Here is a 21,813-nt window from a genome sequence, read left to right as displayed (position 1 = left end):
ACATCGAGCTAAGTCTGGGACTTGATATGCATCCATCTCTATATTGAATCAGCCCAGAAATTCCACGGGGTCTGATCTTTCGTGGAAACGGAGATCGCTAGTAGTGTTGCGATAGCCGGCCAGGAACTGTGCCTCTCTTACAGCCACCGAGAATGGGAAAGGGATTTCAACTGTGGTCGTCACTCTGCCTTCCAGATGGTTAAGTAGCCTTTTTAGATCTCCCACATTAAAGGTCCCCACCCCATGAATAGTTTGTATTTGAGGCTGCGGACCTTGGGGTTGAGGTGGAGGTACCTCTACTTGGTTCCCACCTGGAGGGGCTTGCTGCTGGTTCGTGTTCTGAGCATCTTCTAGTATCACAATTACTTCGGGGTTCCGACCTTGATTTCCCCCATGATTTTCTCCTTGACCCCGACCGTGGCTTCGAGCCGTCCCGCGATCATAATTTTCCACATCTCTGCGATCATCATATTCAACATAGTTATCGTTGTCTGCTCGATTTTATACCAGTGGGCATCAATGTGGCCATGGTAATTGTCGCGACGATACCCATCTAAGTACCTACCTCGGCCTCCACCTCTTCCCCTTCATTGGGGCCTTCTCCAACAATCGCTTCCATATCCTCGACCATATCGGTCCAGCGATCTGCGGGGATGAGCTCTCTCATGATCGCGGTGCCGCTCCTGATTTCCCTGGGAATTTAGGGGCACACGCGTTGTATCATGGGGCGTCACATCTGAAGGGTTTTTAGCACATAAACGCAACGAAAACATAAATTTAAATCTTAAAAAAAACGAAACCCTCCGCAGGATCCATGCGAAAAATAATATTTAATTCGTAGTTCAGTATGTTTATCTTAAGAAGCTTTACGTTAATGGAAAGATGGAGGTCTTTAATGGCGATCCAAAAATGATGAACGGAGATCTTTAGCAGCTGCTCCTCAAGTGTGAAGCACTCCACCGGTATCCACCAAGAAAACGATATAATGAAGGAGGAGGAGATGGAGAGAATTAGAGTTTTGTAAATCTTTTTAGTTGAGGCAAAAATAGGGTTTATAATAGTATATTTATAGGCAAAATTTTCAGCTGAAAATTTTCCCATAAAATATTATTAGTATTAACCCTTTATTATTCTCACTAATAATTAAAACACCTTTTAATTATTAATCCTTTTTCTAAACTCTTTAGAAATAATTCTCTCACTTGATTTAATTTCCAAAAATTAAATTCTTAATTAATAATATTAAGAACCTTTCTTAATTAATTGTTCTTAATTAATTTATAATCAATTAAATCTCATTTAATCAATTATTAAATTTTCCAATTAATTATTTATTTCATAAATAAATAATTATCAGCCATTATTAATTAATTCCTCCACCATTAAATCATTCTCTTTTATGGTGTGACCCTGTAGGTTCAATATTAAGACGGTAGTAGAAATAAATAATAATTAAACTATTTTATCATTATTTATATAAATTCTCTAATTCATTAAATATGATTAATTAATTAATCATATTTATTCTACATCGTGAGGGATACTTCTCAGCATATCGCGACTATCCGGATAATACGAATTCACTGGTTAGAATACCAAGAACCTATTCAGTGAGTAGTTACCGTACAATTAATTCCTTCTACCATGCAATGTCACGATTAAATATAAGGCACGGAACTTGTGTCAAGTCTATCTTATTTAATCACTTGCTTTCCATTCACTATGCTTAGTTCTATTTAATGTAAATTAGAAACTCCTTTCTAATTTCATTCACTCTGGCCAGAGATTCCTAAACTAATATAAGTGGATTAGCATTGAACATTCTCTTCCTTCACTGGAAGGGGTAGATCCTTTATTGATCATACACTATATTCGTGTACAAATTCTTATACCCAGTAGAGCCCTTATAATTGTCCCTTGAGACTAAGAACTAAACCAAAGCATAGTTCAGTGTACACAAGATGACTATGATGACCTCAAGTCTAAGGATACTTGTACAACTATCACTATGTGAACAACTGCTGACACGTGAGTGAACTCCATCAGTTGTTCAACTGTGTGAGTCATGTTCAGTGAACTTATCCTATAATAAGCACCTACATACTAGCTATATTGTCACCACACAAATGTCTATGAGAACAGACATCCTTCATAATGAAGCAAGCATAGTATGTACCGATCTTTGCGGATTATTAATTACCAGTTAGTAATCCTACGACCAGGAACTATTTAAGTTTAGAGTTATCATCTTTTAGGTCTCATTATTAATGATCTCATCACAATCCATAAAAAGCTTTACTCTAAATTATGGTATATCTTATTTAAACATTTAAATAGATATAGCCCATAATAAAAACAAAATAAGTCTTTTATTAATATCAATGAAATCAAAACAGATTACATAAAAGTTATTCCTAAATCCTCATACATGATCGGACTTAGGACATATCTCTTTCAATCTCCCACTTGTACTAAAGCCAATCACTCTGGTATCTAATACCCATCTTGTCTTTATGATGATCAAATTGACTCTGAGAAAGTGGTTTTGTGAGTGGGTCTGCTATTTGTTATGTGTGTCAACTCTCTCGACGTTGACATCTCCTCTATTTTCAACTCAGATTCACTACCAAAAACAAGAAAAATGTCCTGAGTCCTTCGCTAGTACTTAAGGATGTTTTTCACTGCTTTCTAGTGATCTTCACCTGGATTGGACTGATATCTGCTCGTCACACTAATTGAATAAGCAATATCAGGCCTTGTACACAACATCGCGTACATGATAGATCCTATTGCTGAAGCATAAAGAATCTTACGCATACGTTCTCTTTCCTCAGGTGTCTTAGGAGACATTTTTTCAAAAAGGGACACTCCATGGCTCATCGGTATGAGACCTCTTTTGGAGTTTTCCATGCTAAACCTTTTAAGCACTTTCTGGATGTATGTACCCTGGGTAAGACCTATCATTCTTCTAGATCTATCTCTATAGATCTTCATACCGAGAATGTTGGATGCTTCTCCCAAGTCCTTCATGGTGAAGTTCTTTGATAGCCATACTTTGACTGATTGTAGCATCGGTATATCATTTCCTATAAGAAGTATGTCATCCACATATAATACAAGAAATGTTACCGCACTCCCACTAACCTTCTTGTAGACACATGGTTCATCTATGTTTTTGATAAAACCAAACTCTTTGATTATCTCATCAAAATGAATGTTCCATCTACGAGAAGCTTGCCTTAAACCATATATGGTTCGCAGCAGCTTACACACTAGGTGTTCATTTTCCTTGGAAAGAAAACCCTATGGTTGTGTCATATACACTTCCTCCTCAAGTTCCCATTGAGGAAGGCCGTTTTCACGTCCATTTTCCAGATCTCATAGTCGTAGTAAGCAGCAATCGCAAGCAAAATCCGAATTGATTTTAACAGGGCTACAGGCGAAAAAGTTTTATCAAAGTCAATCTCTTGCCTTTGTTTGAATCCTTTTTCCACGAGCCTGGCCTTATAGGTCTCCACCTAGCCATCTGCTCCAATCTTTCTTTTGTATACCCACTTGCACCCAATAGGCTTAACACATTCAGGCGCCTCAACCAGAGTCCATACTTGGTTGGTATACATAGATTCCATTTCGGATTTTGTGGCACTATGCCATTTCTCTGAGTCAACACTACTCATAGCCTCATTATAGGTCACAGGGTTGTCATCATCAATGATTGACAACTCATTGTCATTCTCAATGACAAGGCCATAATACCTCTCAGGTTGGCGAGACACCTTCCCTGTCCTACGAATGGGTTGTTCCACAGAAGGTTGTTCAGTCTGAACAGGTGTTTCCACTTGATCCGTGGTAGTTTGTGCTTCTTGAACTTCATCAAGTTCAATTTTGCTCCCACTGTTTCTTTCAAGGATAAACTCCTTTTCCAAGAAGGTAGCATGTCTGGAGACAAACACCCGATGATCGGTGTAAAAATAATACCCCAAAATCTCTTCATAAATATCCCACAAAATTACATTTTACGGATCGAGATTCCAGCTTATCTGGGTCAACTTTCTAGACATAAGCTGGACATCCCCAAATCTTAACGTGTTTAAGACTCGGTTTCCTTTCTTTCCATATCTCACAAGGAGTTTGAGGAACAGATTTGAAAGGCACCTTATTCAGTAAATATGCTGAGGTTTCCAATGCATAACCCCATAGGAATACTGGAAGATTCGCATAGCTCATCATGGACCGAACCATGTCTAACAAAGTTCGATTTCTCCTTTCAGATACCCCATTCAACTGTGGAGTATATGGAGGAGTCCACTGGGAGACTATACCATTTTCTTTGAGATAATCTAGAAACTCTCCATTCAAGTATTCACCACCTCGATCTGATCGAAGAGTTATAATACTATGTTTGGTTTGTTTCTCCACTTCATGCTTATATTCTTTGAACTTTTCAAAGGCTTCAGACTTGTGTTTCATCAAATACACATATCCGAATCTAGATCTATCATCTATGAAAGTAATGAAGTACGAAAATCCACCCATGGCTTGCGTAGACATTGGTCCACATACATCTGTGTGTACCAATCCTAGCAAATCTGCAACCCTCTCTCTATGTCCACTAAATGAAGATTTGGTCATTTTACCCAATAGACAAGACTCGCATGTAGGATATGATTCAAAATCAAAGGGGTCAAGTAACCCTTCCTTATGCAATGTCCGCAGTCTATTTTCACTAATATGACCTAGTCTACAGTGCCATAAATAGGTCAGATTTTCATCATCTCATTTTCTTTTATTAGTTTGTTCAATCTGAAGTAAATCATGCTCTACGTCACATACATACAGACCATTATTTAAAATGCCACGTCCAAAAAGAACATTATCTCTAAGGATAGAACATTCATTATTCTTAATAATAAATGAAAAACCTTCCACATCCAACATAGGAATAGAAACAATATTCCTCACAATAGAGGGAACGTAATAACAATTATTCAAAATAATAGTCTTGCCCGTAGGCATATGTAAACTAAATGATCCTACATATATGGCCGCAACCCTTGCTCCACTGCCCATACGTAGAATCACCTCATCTTTTTCTAGAGTCCTACTTCCCTTTAGTCCTTGCAACGAATTGCAAATATGAGAACCACAGGCGGTATCTCATACCCAAGTAGAAATTTGACCTAGTGACATATTAACTTCGATCATGAACATGCCTGAATCAGAAACGGTAGTCTTACTACCCTTCTTTTTCTTCAATTCTGCAAGGTAAACCTTGCAGTTCCTCTTCCAGTGCCCCAACTTGTTACAGTGAAAACAAACAGCTAAATTAGGACCAGTCAACTTGTGAGGATCTAGTATGCTCCGGAGTGATAGTGCAGAAGACATGACGAATATAGTAAATCTGTAAATGATAAATACATAACAACACTTAGCAAATATTCAATTTCACTTCAAAACACTATATGAATCGGGTCTTTATTCATAAGTGTCTCCCACTAGTTTATCTAATTTTTTTCAACCCCCTAAGTGAAAATTAAGCATTCATAATGCCAGTGGGAATAGGGATCCTACATTCCATCACACAACATCGGTTGTGGCACGAAACGTCATGTGATATTCAATAGGCAGACAACTCTTGTCAATTACATCTTATGTTATTCCCTAATATAAGTTTAGCCTCTTGAATAATTGAGTCACGGTTGTGGCACGACATACTCAATATTCTAAGTCAAGTCTAACCCAACATTTCCTACAATTGAATCAGTCTCCAACGGCCCACGGCTGTAGCACGTACCGACCTTTAAATTCAATGTACACATCTCTATGTAATAGACAAGTATTTCTTATTTCGAAATCAAAGCCCTCGGCTGTAGCACGAAATGACAATGATTTAAAAATAAGAACCACTTTCTACCATGTTGGAAGGCTATGACCGACACTAGCCCGTTGTGTCATTGGCCAATTACTACTTGATATTATTTAATTTTAGAGGGATTATATTACGTTACAATCATAATCATATTATATAGAGATTCTTCCTTTTAAATTAAATATTTCAAATCAATAATCGATAATCAGATGATTCCCAGATCGAGTGGAGCATTGTCAAGAGGCGTCACTTAATAACCCTTTCTTACAGATAGAAATCTGTTGTTGACAGAATCATCCTTTCTCTCAATATTGAAAATTCATATTCAATTACGTGTTTCATAAACACAAGAATCTCATGATCGTATTCATAATATTTATTGTTAAGGCAAGAAACGATTCATATTCTAGATTTTCTAGAGCACGCCTTATATTGATTTAAGTTCACCTAAATCTATCATCGCATGGTAAACATAGGCATATATCTCATATATAAAATTAACTAAACAAGTAAATGTAAAGTGTAATAAAGTAAATGTGTTTGGTTATGGCCCCATCCTATGTGATCTTTATCAGTCTCATGATAAAGATCAAGGTCAATCTAATATGGTGATGGAAATAAATACAACTACTTATTACATAAGTCTTCTTCATTGTCTAGACTTCTTGTATGCCTCGTCTTCTTCTTTGTATCACCTCCATTGGATAGCCTTCTTGAGTCTTCAATTACATTACATGATTGAAAGTAAAACTAATCTAATGAACTTACAAGAATAACTCGAGTTACATTCGAGATTTATGATTACAAAGATTGACGATATGCAAGTCGTACTTAAAACCAAAACCAAAACCATTACACTAAGGTCGAAAAGCCATAACCATCCACCATGCTCATACAACACTTAAAAGCATGTTAAAATACACAATCTGATCTTAACATATCATATTATCCATGATCTAATCATAAAAAAAAATATGACAAAAATCAGAAAAATCAGAATCAAATCAGAAAAACAAGAATCACTGTTTACGGGCAGTAAACGACGTTAAATGCCTTACAGACGAGTTGTTGATAGCTTTTTCTATCAGTTTTGTTCAGACGCTCGTTTACCTATGGAATAGGGTATTCGTTTGCGTAAATCGGACACCAGACCCAGATTTCAGCAAATCTGCAGCAACCAATTCAAAATCCGTATCTAATATGATTCTCATAATTAGAACAAACATAAATCATGTATATATCAGTATATATACAGATTACATAATCATCTTATGATTATACAACTCACATGAATATCATATATTTAAAACCATACATATATAAGCATATTATATCAATATCAAATCATGGCGAATCACGTATATGCTCATATATCGAAAACAGTTAAACACATAAATGAATTTAAAACTTTTCGCAAGTAGCTCTGATGCCATTGAAGGGTTTTTAGCACATAAACGCAGCGAAAACGTAAATTTAAATCTTAAAAAAAACTGAAACCCTCCGCAGGATCCATGCGAAAAATAATATTTAATTCGTAGTTCAGTATGTTTACCTTAAGAAGTTTTACGTTAATGGAAAGATGGAGGTCTTTAATGGCGATCCAAAAATGATGAACGGAGATCCTTAGCAGCTGCTCCTCAAGTGTGAAACACTCCACTGGTATCCACCAAGAAAACGATGTAATGGAGGAGGAGGAGATGGAGAGAATTAGAGTTTTGTAAATCTTTTTGGTTGAGGCAAAAATAGGGTTTATAATAGTATATTTATAGACAAAATTTTCAGCTGAAAATTTTCCCATAAAATATTATTATTATTATAACCCTTTATTATTCTCACTAATAATTAAAACACCTTTTAATTATTAATCCTTTTTCTAAACTCTTTAGAAATAATTCTCTCACTTGATTTAATTTCCAAAAATTAAATTCTTAATTAATAATATTAAGAACCTTTTCTTAATTAATTGTTCTTAATTAATTTATAATCAATTAAATCTCATTTAATCAATTATTAAATTTGCTAATTAATTATTTATTTCATAAATAAATAATTATCAGCCTTTATTAATTAATTCCTCCACCATTAAATCATTCTCTTTTATGGTGTGACCCTGTAGGTTCAATATTAAGTCGGCAGTAGAAATAAATAATAATAAAACTATTTTATCATTATTTATATAAATTCTCTAATTCATTAAATATGATTAATTAATCAATCATATTTATTCTACATCGTGAGGGATACTTCTCAGCATATCACGACTATCCGGATAATACGAATTCACTACTTAGAATACCAAGAACCTATTCAGTGAGTAGTTATTGTACAATTAATTTCTTCTACCCTGCAATGTCACGATTAAATATAAGGCATGTAACTTGTGTCAAGCCTATCTTATTTAATCACTTGCTTTCCATTCACTATGCTTAGTTCTGTTTAATGTAAATTAGAAACTCCTTTCTAATTTCATTCACTCTGGCCAGAGATTCCTGAACTAACACCTTCATAAAAACTTCCATCATTATATTGAGACATCTCTCCTCCTAGATGCAGATCTTGATTAGCCCCTCCTTCTAGCGCCAATTTATTGACGGGGGAATTTGGGAGCAACAAAGTCTGAGGTTCGTAGCCGGAAACAAGATCTGTGATAGCGGTTCTTCGTCGGAAACGTGAAAAGTAATCGATAGTTCCGATGAATAGTATTCGTCGGAAAAGGTGAACAGTATTTTGTGGTGTTGATTATTGGGGGATGAGATTGCTTAGGGTTAGTGGTGGCTCCTTTGCGCTCTCGTTTCTGACCCCTTACAATTTGCCTACATATCTCTATTTATAGGGAATCAAGCCCACATAGTTCTTGGGGAATAAGAAACCTAACGGGCTTAGATTTCTAGTCCCGAGGCCCAGTAGGAAGCCCACTGAAAACCTTCTTCTACTAGATTTAGGAATGTCCGCCGATGAGGCCCAACCACAAAGGCCCAAGGCTCGTCCGCGGCTTCGAGACTTCACGGATAAGGCATCTCCCTGGCCAAGGATAACCCTCCGCTACCAGCTATTTCTCTAGTCCGCGGACGCAGGTATAGCCATGGTTCACCCTAAATGTTGGACGCATCATTGTCTCCCGATAAGGAGCCCCTACTAGATTACAGAACAAGTGATCCCAAGCTTTTGGGTGTAAAGTGCAGGATACTCCAAAGTCTCCCAACGAGGACACCCGTTGACTACAGAGACAGAGCTCCCAAAGCACACACCAGATTTCACCCCACATCCCCAATGAGGACACCCATTGACTACGGGAGAAGGTCTTCAATCATCAGGCATACCCCTGGAGGTCTCTGACCACGGACACCGCCTTTCCTGTAGATGTGTGCTACAGGAAGGAGTTCTTCAATAGAGTACCTGCATCAAATAGGTTAGTAATTATAATCTCCATCTTCCTTGAATCTCCCAAAGAATTCATCCAAGTAGCATATCAAAGTCCCATCCAAGCTATCTTTCTCACTTAGGGCGCGCCCTAAAACTCTCCATAGGAAAGAATTCAATCAAGGAATTCCTCACCCCTTCTTCAGTAATTAGGCACGCCTCCTTACTATGTTTGAGGGCGCGCCTCTTATACATAGACAGTGACAACTTTCCATCAGTTATTTTCACCATAGGGCGCGTCTTGATCACAGAGAGCGCCTTCTTTCCTTTTATGGAAAGGTAATCTTACCTGTTTCCACAATTTTAGGCGTTTCTTTCTCAACTTTGACTATTTCATCAATCTCAACCTGAATATTGTTTATACCAATTTTTTGGCATAACAAAATATAATGAAGGAATTGTACGATGAAGATGGCCACTTCGACGAGGATGTTACGATGACCGCTTCGGCAGGAATAATATGACGACCACTAGAGTAAAAGATAAAGACGAGCAACAAGTATTGACGAATGAGTCCACATAAGGCGTTTTGGGCCCAAGGGAGAAAAAATAAAACTACCAAGAAACAAGGAATGATCCGGAATCCGGGAAAATATCCTGGACCCTTTAGGGCGCGCTCCCGTGCTATAAAGCCACACGGGGTGACTACTCCGTATTGTAAGTTGAATAGTTATGAAAGATTGACAAGGAGGTTGTTCCCACAACTAAAATAGGAAGTGAATGAAAACATAAAATATATAAGTGAACAAGAGGTGCCCCGGATAAGCTCTCATATGCCTAGCATACGGGGGACCTCCGGAGGACTACAACCCTTTTCAGGGCGTGCCCTGTGAAGGAAAGAGGGCCTCCGGGAGTCCGTCATCCCGAAAAACATATTGAAGACGTCATTCTTTATTCTTGCGGGTTATCCTCGCAGGGGAACGATTGTTAAACACTTAGTGTGTGCTTTGGGAGGCCTGTTTGTGCATTCGGCGTGTTGTCCTCGTCGGAAGACTTTAGGGTTATCTCGCATTTTGCATTCATACGTTTGGGATCACTTGTCCTGTAACCGAGTTTTGGGACTTTATGACTAGGCTGTATCACTAGGAACTCCTGAAGCAAATAAATGTTCGAGTTATAATAGGAAGTTGATTCCACAACTCCTATTGGGCCGCAGAATGAGAAGTCAAGTTCATCTAGGTTTCTTGTTCTCCAAGAATTACGTCCGGCTTGATACTTTACAAAAGGAGATATGTTGGCACATTGTGAGCGTACGTGTTTGAGAATTTTGAGAAAGTAAAAATAAATCCTAGCAATTTTAGCCGTTTCTTAAGTACAAATTAACGTAATTTGATGACTTTTGCGATTATCGACTACCGCTGCAGATCTTGTTTTTGGTCACGAATTTCAAATCTTTATTAACTAAATTACTCCGTTAACATAATCAAATATTAAACTAAATTTGATCTAGGAATGTGGTTCGTTCATTCACTTGCTCATTGAGCTTTATTCAAGAAAAAAAAATATTCTAAATTGAGCTCGTATCAAACAACCAGCTGACTGTTGAAATATGAAAAGAGATGCGATTGAAATGATAGAAAGTTGGTATAGCCAATTGAGTGGTTGAAGCTTTTAACAACTTCTTGGTGTTAATGAGGTCTTGTCCCGCCAAGAAAAGAGGGGAAAAAGTAAGGAGGCATTGGACATCTCTATCTGTATATGATTTTGTTCTCTCCAATCCCCACCATTTTTCTTTCGAATTTTCTAACTTTCCTTTTGACTTTGTCATTTAGCCTCATTTCCCCAACATGGAATCCTAACACATATTAAGCTTCAAGTGAAACTGTTACTGCGACATACTTTATCACTTGTAAACTGAATGATCCGTGTCCTCTGATCTGGTCCTTCTTTTTTTATTAATCATTTTTTTTATTTTATGTGATCGAATTATAAAACAATTGACTAACAAAAGAAGGAAATACATGTTAAGAGATGTGGGAGGGGATAAAAAATCCGGATTCTTGTACATTTAAAACTGAAATGTTACTTCTGTTACTGATAACATTTGAAAATTTTACGGGACACGTATTTCTCGTACCTCTTACCAGGTTTCTTATGATTACAAACAAATGAGACATGATCAATGCATTACTCAGAGATTGATCTCGTTGGATATTGTCCGTTACCAGTAAATGGCAGGTGATTGGAATTCATAATGTAGACATGATCTGTTGCATAAAAACTACAGTACAATTAAATGTGAGTAGATGTAATATTTGTAAAGTATTGATTTAGTTGGGAGTGATGATTCCCAATTATAGCCTACTCACTAGCTTTGCTTTAATACATTGATTCGGGTACAACTAAATGAATACCTAAAAAGATGGTTTTCAAAATGTACACATTTTGCTTGGACTATCTGCAGAACTATAACCCTCTATATACATACATTGTATAATAAACACACGTACATACGTGATCACTCCAAGTCCAACTCTCCATGTTATATAGAGCCTCACATTACCCATATCTCATTGCTACCTAGCTCTCTTATAACAGAATAAAGTGTTTGTCTAATGGCAAAACGTCTAAAGCTTCGTATTTCAAAAGTAATCACATCTTCATTTCAATCCTGCCGTTCAAAACACCCTTCCATTCTCCCATCAAATCCCGTCCCTTTATTATTTCCGCAATTCACCGTCGATGTCCAACCCTTAACACCGCAACAACAACCTTCCTCCGCCACCAAACATCATAACCGCTCCTCGTTCAAGAGCCACATGTCATCCACATTCGTATCGGTTGGCTGCGGTAGCTCAAAATCCAACTCTAATGTACACAACCGCATTGAACCACAGCTCTTTCAGTGGCAAAATAAAGAAGAAGAATGGCAACTAGTGTACCACAAGTCACCTCCTCGTACGGAACTCTGCAATAGCTCTACAGCATCCGTAACTCATAAAAAGAAGAAAAAACGACGTAACATTAAGAAGAAAACGACAGCCGACAATATTGCATTGTTCGGCAGCGAGGAAAAGGAACGAGGAGAAAGTTCTAGAAGCTTCTCCTCAGACTCTTCCGCGGAGTTTAACCCTATCCGCGAAAAGCCTCGAAAGAAGAAGAACAAGAAGAAGAAGAGTGGCATCGTTACGAATGGATTGTGTAGATTATCGATTTCATCATCACCCGCAAGATTGTCGGTGTTTAAGAAATTAATACCTAATGTGGTGGAAGGGAAAGTGAAGGATAGTTTTGCGGTGGTGAAGAAATCGGAGGATCCGTACGAGGATTTTAAGAAATCGATGATGGATATGATATGGGAGAAACAAATGTTTGAGGAAGCAGATTTGGAACAGCTTCTCGAGTGTTTCTTGTCGTTGAATTCGCCTCGTCATCATAAGGTCATTGTTGAAGCATTTGCGGAGATTTGGAATGCAATGTTTGCAACTAGTACCAGGGATTCTAACGCTTTTTCGGTTGTTGATTGTGAACGAAGATCATCAAGCTCGTATCAGAGCTAATTGGTTAATCAGTAGTATTAATATATATGTCATGCAGTAGTCATGCATGTAGATGTAACTGATCATCATGATCTTTCGGCTAGTTAGTTTTAATTGAACTTCAATTTCTTTGAGTAATTAGTAATGGCGATTGCATGCATATACGACGTTGAAGTTGATCGAAGTTGATCTGGACATAGCATAAATAAGCAACTTAATATAAACGCTAAACAAGCTTTTAATCAGTTTGTGATCATGTTGAGTGGCGGAATGATCAGGCGAGGTTAACTCCGCTCCAGCACTTTCGAAAATCCTTCACAAAACAGCATAAATATATATCTTAGAATTTGATAATTAACTATTTCTAGCCTAATTATTCTTAAAATCCTGGTTATGCATATATAGATGGAAGGGAATTCAGAGATAACATAAACTTGGACTTATGTAGATGATAGGTTTGAACAAATATTGGAAACTAAAAGTAGGTCCAATGGTTTAACCCCTTGCGTTTTGAGTGCTATGTAGTGAGTTATGTCTCTGATCCTGAAAAAACAAACAAACAAAAGCCATGGAGGAGCAGACTGGTTACAAGATAAATGACACCCTTCTAATTTAATACTTAAATCCTTTCGTATTATTCAACTTCTGACATCTGTTAATTTGCAGTATATAGTATCACATTGTTGTTAATATATGTGTATGGTATCATTCACTTTTCAAATGTACTATAAAGCATCTACAGATTCCATTTAATTGTAGCCTAGATATCATTATCACAGTATATCAGCCTATCCATTTTCATTGGTTTCACCTAGATCACTAGCATTACATACAAAATTTTCTGCTTTGGCTAATAAGAAACTAAAGGTTATTAGATCCTTTCAAATATTGTGTGATGCTCTTGTCATTTTCCAAGGCATTTGGCAAGTAAAATTTCAGATATTCAAGTATTAATAGATACATTACCCTTTAGGTAGATTCTAAATTAACAAACTACAACGTTATCAACTGGCCTCTCTCTCTATATATATATACATGAGTATCTTCTGTGTTTGACAATCGGGTAAAAAATAGATACAGTACGTGTAAACCAGCAGAACAAAAGGAAGAGGAAGTGTAATGTGAGATATTGTCCAAATTCAAATGGGAGCTAGGGCCCTTGTTCTTTTGATGTAACACGCAAAGTTGTGCCCTAGACGCACTCAAGGTGATAAATGTGGTGCAGTGCCAATTGATCGTAAATCTTCTACTTGCTCTATTTTGGGCTACTGTGTTTTTCTGGTACTTTGTTGTCCTTCTTGTCCCATCAATTATTTCTTCGTTCAATTCCACGCCCTTTTTTTTAAACTAATTCAATTCCGGGTATCTATTTTAATGTTGTTGAAAGTCTGTAGTGAAAAAAATCTTAAATCTAAGCAATGTAAAAGGCCATTTTATTTGACTGTACAATGTACTAATCCGTGACTCATTATCTTGAATCCTGCTAGATTATACTACAAAGATTTGATTAGTCTATACTTGACCCAGATTGATGTGATTGCGATTATCAAACACAGATCTTTCAAAGACAGGAAAACGATAAGAGTCAAACTTAAAATATAGAGATGTTTTACATGAAGAAGAGTATTAGACTTTTGATTCATGATTAACGAGTGCGGTTGTAAACATGATCCGGAAACCGAGTTCCAACTCTTAGTTTTTGGATTAATAATTTTGTTGTATGAAATTAGAACCTCAATCCCCTCCTGTGGGTAGATTGTGACCTCCGTGTTCTTGAAAATGCATTTCATTCTCATTTAATCGCATCCTTGTGCCCTCCGTTTTCATTCGAGATTCCGATTCTTATCAACCAAGCTAAACGCCCCTTATATCATTTTGCATGAGGTACAAAACTAAAAATGTAATCAATAGACAGGATAGGTACTGCATGAGCATGACAATGGACACTGCTTTATAAACACAATCTAATAATCTATAGATAAAGATACATAGACACGCAGCTTTAATCACAAAAAGAAGACTGCTCACTGCCAGTACTGGTTGTTCGATCAGGTTAGACAAATTCCGTCATCTTCTGTCTGCTTCTGGGGCCATTCAGTAGACGATATCTATATAGTCTGACACATATTTGCAGATATATATTAAATTCAATGCATATACATGATTTACTCTGTTTTTTCAGCATGATTTACTCCTGCGGTATGTGGTTTTGTGATTGACATCCATCAAACAACAATACATCATTAAATAAAGATTACTCATCGGTTAATTATATGTTTTGTCATTTTGCATTGTCATCACTAAATCATAAATGACCTAATATACAAGATGTGTAATACTATATTGTTAAGGTGGCATCTGTTTAGGCCTAAGAACATTGGCTGGGTGCCAATTTTACGCATTATAAAAAAAATATTTTATATTCCCGCTCTTGCATATTATTTTTAGCATACTTATTTCAAAAAATACTCTAATAATTCGAAAATCAAGATTTCATCTCACTAATTTAACCAAAAATGCTAATAATAAATATATATTAGGAAAATTGTATTTTATGCATTATTGGACAACAAATGAAGTTACGTCCTATTTTATGACATGTCAATTTTGGCACCCATGCCAAATCACTTCATATCCCAAAGGCCACAATTGCAATGTGCTAAGAAAGGGTGTCACATGACACATGACTTTCACACCCTGTTTGCACTCTTTATTACAGATGCTTCTGATTATAGATGCACAAAAGGTCTACCGGGCCGGGTTTTGACCGTACTTTAAAAAGCCCGGACTTTGATAGCAACATATGTTATAAAATTACATAACATATGTTAGCAACTAGTGATAACTCCTGGTGGCGGGGCTGCTCCTTCGACGGCGTCCTAGATCCTTCTCCGCTGTAGAGGTGTAGCTGTGGTTGGGTTCCTACAAAACAACACCGGAAGGGGGGTTGGAGTCCCGCGGCGCCTCCGGCGTGAGAGTAAGAACTAGCTTTTTGGGAAGATGAAGATGGATATGAATGCAGGGTGGCTGTATGTGTGTATGAGTGTGTGAGAATGATTAACCCCAAAACCTCACCTTCTTGGGCTACTTATAGCTCAAGGGTAGGGTTTTGGGGTCCGGACCATCTAGCATTGAAAATAAATAAACTGTAGGGTTTTAGACTAACCTTTGTCACTTGTTTTAGGTTTATGGTCCGGACTAAAGCTCTTGCCAAGGCCTACATAACTTGCTATCCGGGGCCATCTAGTTCGGATTCTGAGTATTCTGGTGATTCTGAGCGGGTTGAAATGGGTAAGAAAGCTTCTACTTCGGACTCCGAGGCCATAACGAAGATTTCGGTTGCTAAGATCTCCTCCAGGAAGGTACCGTGTAGTCCGGAGGGGCTATGGGTTGAGAACCTCGGGTATTTCGTGACTAAGAGTGAGGAAATTGAGGATAGCTTTTACTATAGGAGCATTAGGTCCGGATACGCTAGGCAGCAGAACGCGGCTCCGGGGCCTTACAATCAGGAAGAGTTGGATAGGAAATTTGCTGGGAGCATAGTGGCTAAGGAGCCCTATGAGTTGAAGGAGGAATACGCCGCCTTGGACCATGAGGCGCAGGATTCTTCAGTCCGGGCTACCTTTCAACTACATCGACGGATTGAGTGGAGCTGGCCGACTCCGGACGAAAGGATTTATCATAGGCCGTCTGATGGGTTTGTTCCGGTATGGCTGGAGCATCTCCGGTCCGGGTGGAACCCGCACTGGCACTTGTTTCTCAAGCACTTGTGCAAATATGTATATAAGGTTTCTCCGATGCAGATTACGCCCAATGGAATAAAATGGATGACTTGGTTTATTGCCACCTGTAATAAGTTTAAAGTTCAGCCCACTTTTAAACTATGGCATCACTTATTTTATTTGGTCCGGTCCGGTCAGACCCCTCTTTATGAGCTTCGGTTCTGGGCTGCTGAGTGCGGTTATGGGGGTTCTTATAGGCCAGTGATTCAGCAGTCTTCTCTGAAGCATTGGAATGGAGAGCTTATCATGCTGAGGGGCTTGGATTTGTTTTATCTTCCCTACATAGCTGCTGAAGGAGTCCGGACTAGTTTCCGAAGGGATGTTCTCCGGGGAGATGCGCTCCGGATGATTTTTGCATTTTGTGAATGCTTGGGTTTTCAAATGACCCAGGATACGTTTATGATGTATAGGACTATGCATAGAATAGGGTGTAAGTAGTTTCTCTTTTTGTCCGGACCTTCTATATGTTTCTTGTATTTCTTTATTTGCCTTGATTCTGTACTAGTTTTGACTTGTGTTTTTGGTTTTTTTCTTTGCAGGTTTGCCTCATTACAATTTGGACATGTCATCTTCAGCGTACAATGATGCTCTGAAAGGTCTGGGCAAGGCTTTCAAGTTGCCAAAGAAGAATGATGTTGCTGGCTCCGGATCGAACACCTCGGCTGAGGAGGGATCACAGAGTAATGCCGTCCCCAATCCGGGGCCTGAAGTTCCTGTGAACCAATCCACTCCGGAGCGTAATGTTGAGTTGGATATGGGTAATGAGTTTGACAATCTTGAGGATTTAGGTCCTATTGGGGAGGCTCCGGGTGCTGATTCTGGGCGGAGGAGGAAGAGGCTCCGGACTATTGGGTCGAAACCTCCTAGGGCTGAAAACTATGAAGCTGGCTCTGGGTCCGGGGCTGGCAAAGGGAAAGCAGTTGATGTTGATAGTCCGCATGAAGATGGTCCGGCGCTGGAGGAGAAGGTGGCTCGCTTCATGGCTGGGATTCTGACTCAAACTCAGTGGAGTAAGATGAATGAGTCCGGATTCGATGCCACAATGAAGGAGTGTTCCCGGCTCTGGGGTCAGGTATTTTCTTTCTGTTCTTGCTTCTTATTTATTGTATTATTTTGACTTAGAATATTTTTCTAAGTTTATCTGTCTTTTGTAGCTTGGTGGATATATGGCCGGATCCGCCTCTCTTGCTTATAATGAGATTAAAGGTTTCCGGAGCGCTGTTGCTGATAAGGATGCTGAGATTAGTCGGCTCCGGGACCAAATCATTGAGAAGGATAACTCTTTGTCCGGGTTGAACAAGAATCTGAACGAAGTGACTATCCAGGCTGATAACGCGGAGAGGGAGGTTTCTGATTTAAAATCCGAATTGGTAGAGCTCCGGAGGCAAATGTCTGTTGTTCGTCCGGAGGCTGAGGTTATAGATGAGTTTAAAAGATCTGAGGAGTACGATAGGGCCCTTGCCAATGCTGGTGCTCCGGAGATAGCTCGCTGCTGGCTGGTTGCTGAGCGACACATCAAGACTAATTCGGAGGCCGATTGGGATAGCTTCGTCTCCGAGTTTATCAAGGCCAAGGAAGACATTGAGCTCGGATTGGGGGAACCGGAGCCATTTGACGGCCCCTGTCCCAGTTTCATTCCTCTCAGTGCTCCGGATGCTTGACTTTCTATTTGTTAAAGACTTTTTGATACGTTTGATCTATGTAATATTCGTACTTTGCTCCGGACTTGGTTGAGTCCGGTGAATTTGTAATGAATGCTTTCCTTGATGCTATTTTACTTTGTTTCTGTAGTTTGTTTTTGCCTTAGAATATTTTTCTAAGTAAGATTTGTTGGTCAGTCCTGACTAATTTTCTTGTCCGGGCTAGTGGTTTCTTTTAGTTAGAAAATTAATTCTAAGTAAAAATTGGTTGCTCTAGTCCTGACTAATAGCTTGTCCGGACTAGTGGCTGCTTTTAGTTAGAAAATTAATTCTAAGTAAAAGTTGGTTGCTCTAGTCCTGACTAATAGGTTGTCTAGACTAGTGGCTGCTTTTAGTTAGAAAATTATTTCTAAGTAAAAGGTGGTTGCTCTAGTCCTGACTAATCTTCTTGTCCGGACTAGTGGTTTCTTTTAGTTAGAAAATTAATTCTAAGTAAAAATTGGTTGCTCTAGTCCTGACTAATAGCTTGTCCGGACTAGTGGCTGCTTTTAGTTAGAAAATTAATTCCAAGTAAAAGTTGGTTGCTCTGGTCCAGACTAATAGCTTGTCCGGACTAGTGGCTGCTTTTAGTTAGAAAATTAATTCTAAGTAAAAGTTGGTTGTTCTAGTCCTGACTAATAGGTTGTCCGGACTAGTGGCTGCTTTTAGTTAGAAAATTATTTCTAAGTAAAAGGTGGTTGCTCTAGTCCTGACTAATCTTCTTGTCCGGACTAGTGGTTGCTTTTAGTTAGAAAATTAATTCTAAGTAAGAGTTGGTTGCTCTAGTCCTGACTAATAGCTTGTCCGGACTAGTGGCTGTTTTTGAAAAATATGCAAGTTAAAAAGAAAGCTTTTCATTGATCATTCATACAATGTAGAAGGAGAAACATTTTGGTTGCTTGCCATATTGGCTACAAGTTTGTTTGCTTTACTACTGGTAGAATTTTCTTAGCCTTAGTCCATGCCAAGTGTTTGAGACTTCTGAGTCATCCATGTTCAAGAGCTTGTAGGTTCCTGGCCTGAGAACTTCTTTGACCTTGTATGGTCCTTCCCATTTGGGCATTAACTTTCCGGTATTTGTGGGATCTGATGCTTCAGTGTCTCGAAGGACTAAGTCTCCAACTTGGAAGTTTTTGACTCTTGACTTCTTACTGAAGTGGTCTCTTATTTTCTCCTTATATTTTTCCATCCTTTGTACAGCTTGGTCCCGGAACTCATCAATTAGTTCCATGTTTGTTTTGAGTCCTTCTTCGTTTGCTTCTTCTTCAAAGTTTATTGTTCTGTGTGAAGGAGAGCCCACTTCAATAGGCAGCATTGCTTCTATTCCATAGGCTAGTTTGAATGGAGTTTCTCATGTGCTTGTCCTTGGGCTTGTCCTGTAGGACCAAAGTACGCTTGGTAGTTCTTCTGGCCACTTACTTTTGCTTTCTTTGAGTCTTTTCACGATACCTCGGAGCAGGATTCTATTCGTTACTTCTACTTGGCCATTTCCTTGGGGATATGCCACTGATGATTTTTTGTGCTTGATCCCGCGCTCCTGGAGGTAGGACTCGAACTCTGATCCAATGAATTGAGGTCCATTGTCTGAAACTAGGACTCGTGGTATCCCGAACCTCATCAAAATGTTGTCCATAAACTTTGTGTAGTCTTGTTGATTGATTATCCTCATTGCTTTTGCTTCAACCCATTTTGTCATGTAGTCAATAGAGACTAGTAGGTACCTGAGGTCTCCTTTTGCTCGAGGGAAGGGTCCCATGATATCAATACCCCAAACAGCGAAGGGGATAGGTGATAGGACTGAGGATGGTAGGACTGGGCTTATCCGGGACACATTGCTGAAGATCTGGCACTCCTTACACTTCTTGACGTATTGTATTGCATCCTGATGGATTGTTGGCCAGTAGTAGCCTTGTCTTATGATCTTATGAGCTAGGGATTTTGCAGACATGTGGTCTCCACATAATCCTTCATGCACTTCTGCCAAGCAGTACTTTGCTTCTTCTGGGCCAATGCACTTCAGGATAGGAGATGAGAAGGTCCTGCGGTAGAGTACTCCTTCTTCGAGGAAGAACTTGGCTGCTTTTGCTTTCAATCTTTGAGCTTTTCCTTTATCTTCTGGGAGCTCCCCTTTGTCCAAGTAGTTTATGAAGAGAGTCATCCAATTTTGAGTGCTTTCTATTTCCAAGACCTCTCCGGATTCAATGGATGATTTGTGGAGTTCTTCGAAGTAGACTGAGCAGTCCAGATCTGATGAATTCCGGACTAATTTGGATAGGATATCCGCTTCTTCATTTTCTTCTCAGCATATCTGAATGAATTGGTGGCTTGGGATTGAGGCTAAGTAGCTCTGAACCAGTGCCTGATATTTCGCCAGAGTAGGGTCTTTTGCTATGTATTCTCCATTTATTTGCTTGACCACTATCTGGGAGTCGCTATAGATTTTCAAGTCCTGGACCCTTAGAGTCCGGGAGAGCTTTAGTCCTGCGATCAACGCCTCATATTCCGCTTGATTGTTTGTTGCTGGGAAGTTGAAGGATATAGCTGTCTGAATCTTGAATCCTTCTGGGCTTCTGAGTATGAGTCCGGCTCCTGACCTCTCGGTTGTTGAAGAACCATCTACCTTTAAGGTCCAGACTCCCGGGCTAATTTCCTTTTTTGGCTCCTGATCCGTGTCCATTGTTTGTTGGTCTTCTTCCGGGAAGTTACATTCGATTATGAAATCTGCAAGAGCTTGAGCTTTGATTGCAGTCCTGGGAATGAAGCTTAGATTGAACTGGCTCAATTCCACAGCCCAATTAACAAGTCTTCCCGAGATATCTGGCTTGTGGATTATTTTCCTTAGTGGTTGATTTGTCACTATCCTGATTTCCCTCCCTTGGAAGTAGTGCCTGAGTTTCCTTGAGGTTGTAACCAAAGCGAAGGCAAACTTCTCCAATCTTGGGTATCTTGTTTCTGCATCTTTTATGACCTGGCTTACATAGTAGACTGGTTGTTGTGTTCCATTCTTTTCCCTGATTAGGGCAGCTCTTACGGCTTGTGCTCCCGCTGACAAGTATAAGTAGAGAGGCTCTCCTGCTTCTTTAGTTAGGACTGGTGGCTGAGAGAGGTAGTTTTTGATTTCCTCGAATGCTTTCTGGCACTCCGGATTCCAGTTTACCTCTTTCTTGTTGGTTGCTCCTTTGAGTAAATCAAAGAAGGGTAGGCACCTCTCTGCTAGTTTTGAGACAAATCTCCTGAGTGCAGCTAGTGATCGTGCTAGCTTCTGCACATCTTTTTGGGTCCTGGGAGCTTTCATCTCCTGGATTGCTTTTATTTTCTCCGGATTGGCTTCTATGCCTCTGTTGCTGATCATGAATCCTAGGAACTTGCCTGCTCCTACTCCGAAGGTGCATTTCTCCGGGTTTAGCTTGAGTTGGTTCTTTCTTAGATTTTCAAAGCATTCCTTCAGATCTTCCACGTGCCCTGGTATAGTTGTTGATTTGGAAATCATGTCATCGACATAGCACTCTAAATTTTTCCCAATCTGGGACTTGAATATCTTGTTCATAGTTCTTTGGTAAGTGGATCCAGCGCTGGTGAGGCCG

General features: G+C 39.0%; 1 protein-coding gene across 1 annotated transcript; it reads left to right on the top strand.

The window, feature by feature from the left end:
* The first annotated feature begins 11,734 nt into the window (after window positions 1–11,734).
* LOC141716685 (transcription repressor OFP7) lies at window positions 11,735–12,902 on the top strand. The gene has a single exon (XM_074518881.1). It carries the CDS (start codon window positions 11,845–11,847, stop codon window positions 12,787–12,789), a length of 945 nt encoding a protein of 314 aa, XP_074374982.1. The 5' UTR covers window positions 11,735–11,844; the 3' UTR covers window positions 12,790–12,902.
* Window positions 12,903–21,813: the final 8,911 nt, after the last annotated feature.

The sequence above is a fragment of the Apium graveolens genome, chromosome 4 (genome assembly GCF_009905375.1).
Source record: "Apium graveolens cultivar Ventura chromosome 4, ASM990537v1, whole genome shotgun sequence".
Lineage (NCBI taxonomy): Eukaryota > Viridiplantae > Streptophyta > Magnoliopsida > Apiales > Apiaceae > Apium > Apium graveolens.
This window is presented reverse-complemented; position numbering and strand designations above follow the sequence as displayed.

Coding starts and splice junctions, on each gene's coding strand:
- LOC141716685 (XM_074518881.1), top strand. CDS start 11,845: ATGGCAAAACGTCTAAAGCTTCGTATTTCAAAAGTAATCACATCTTCA.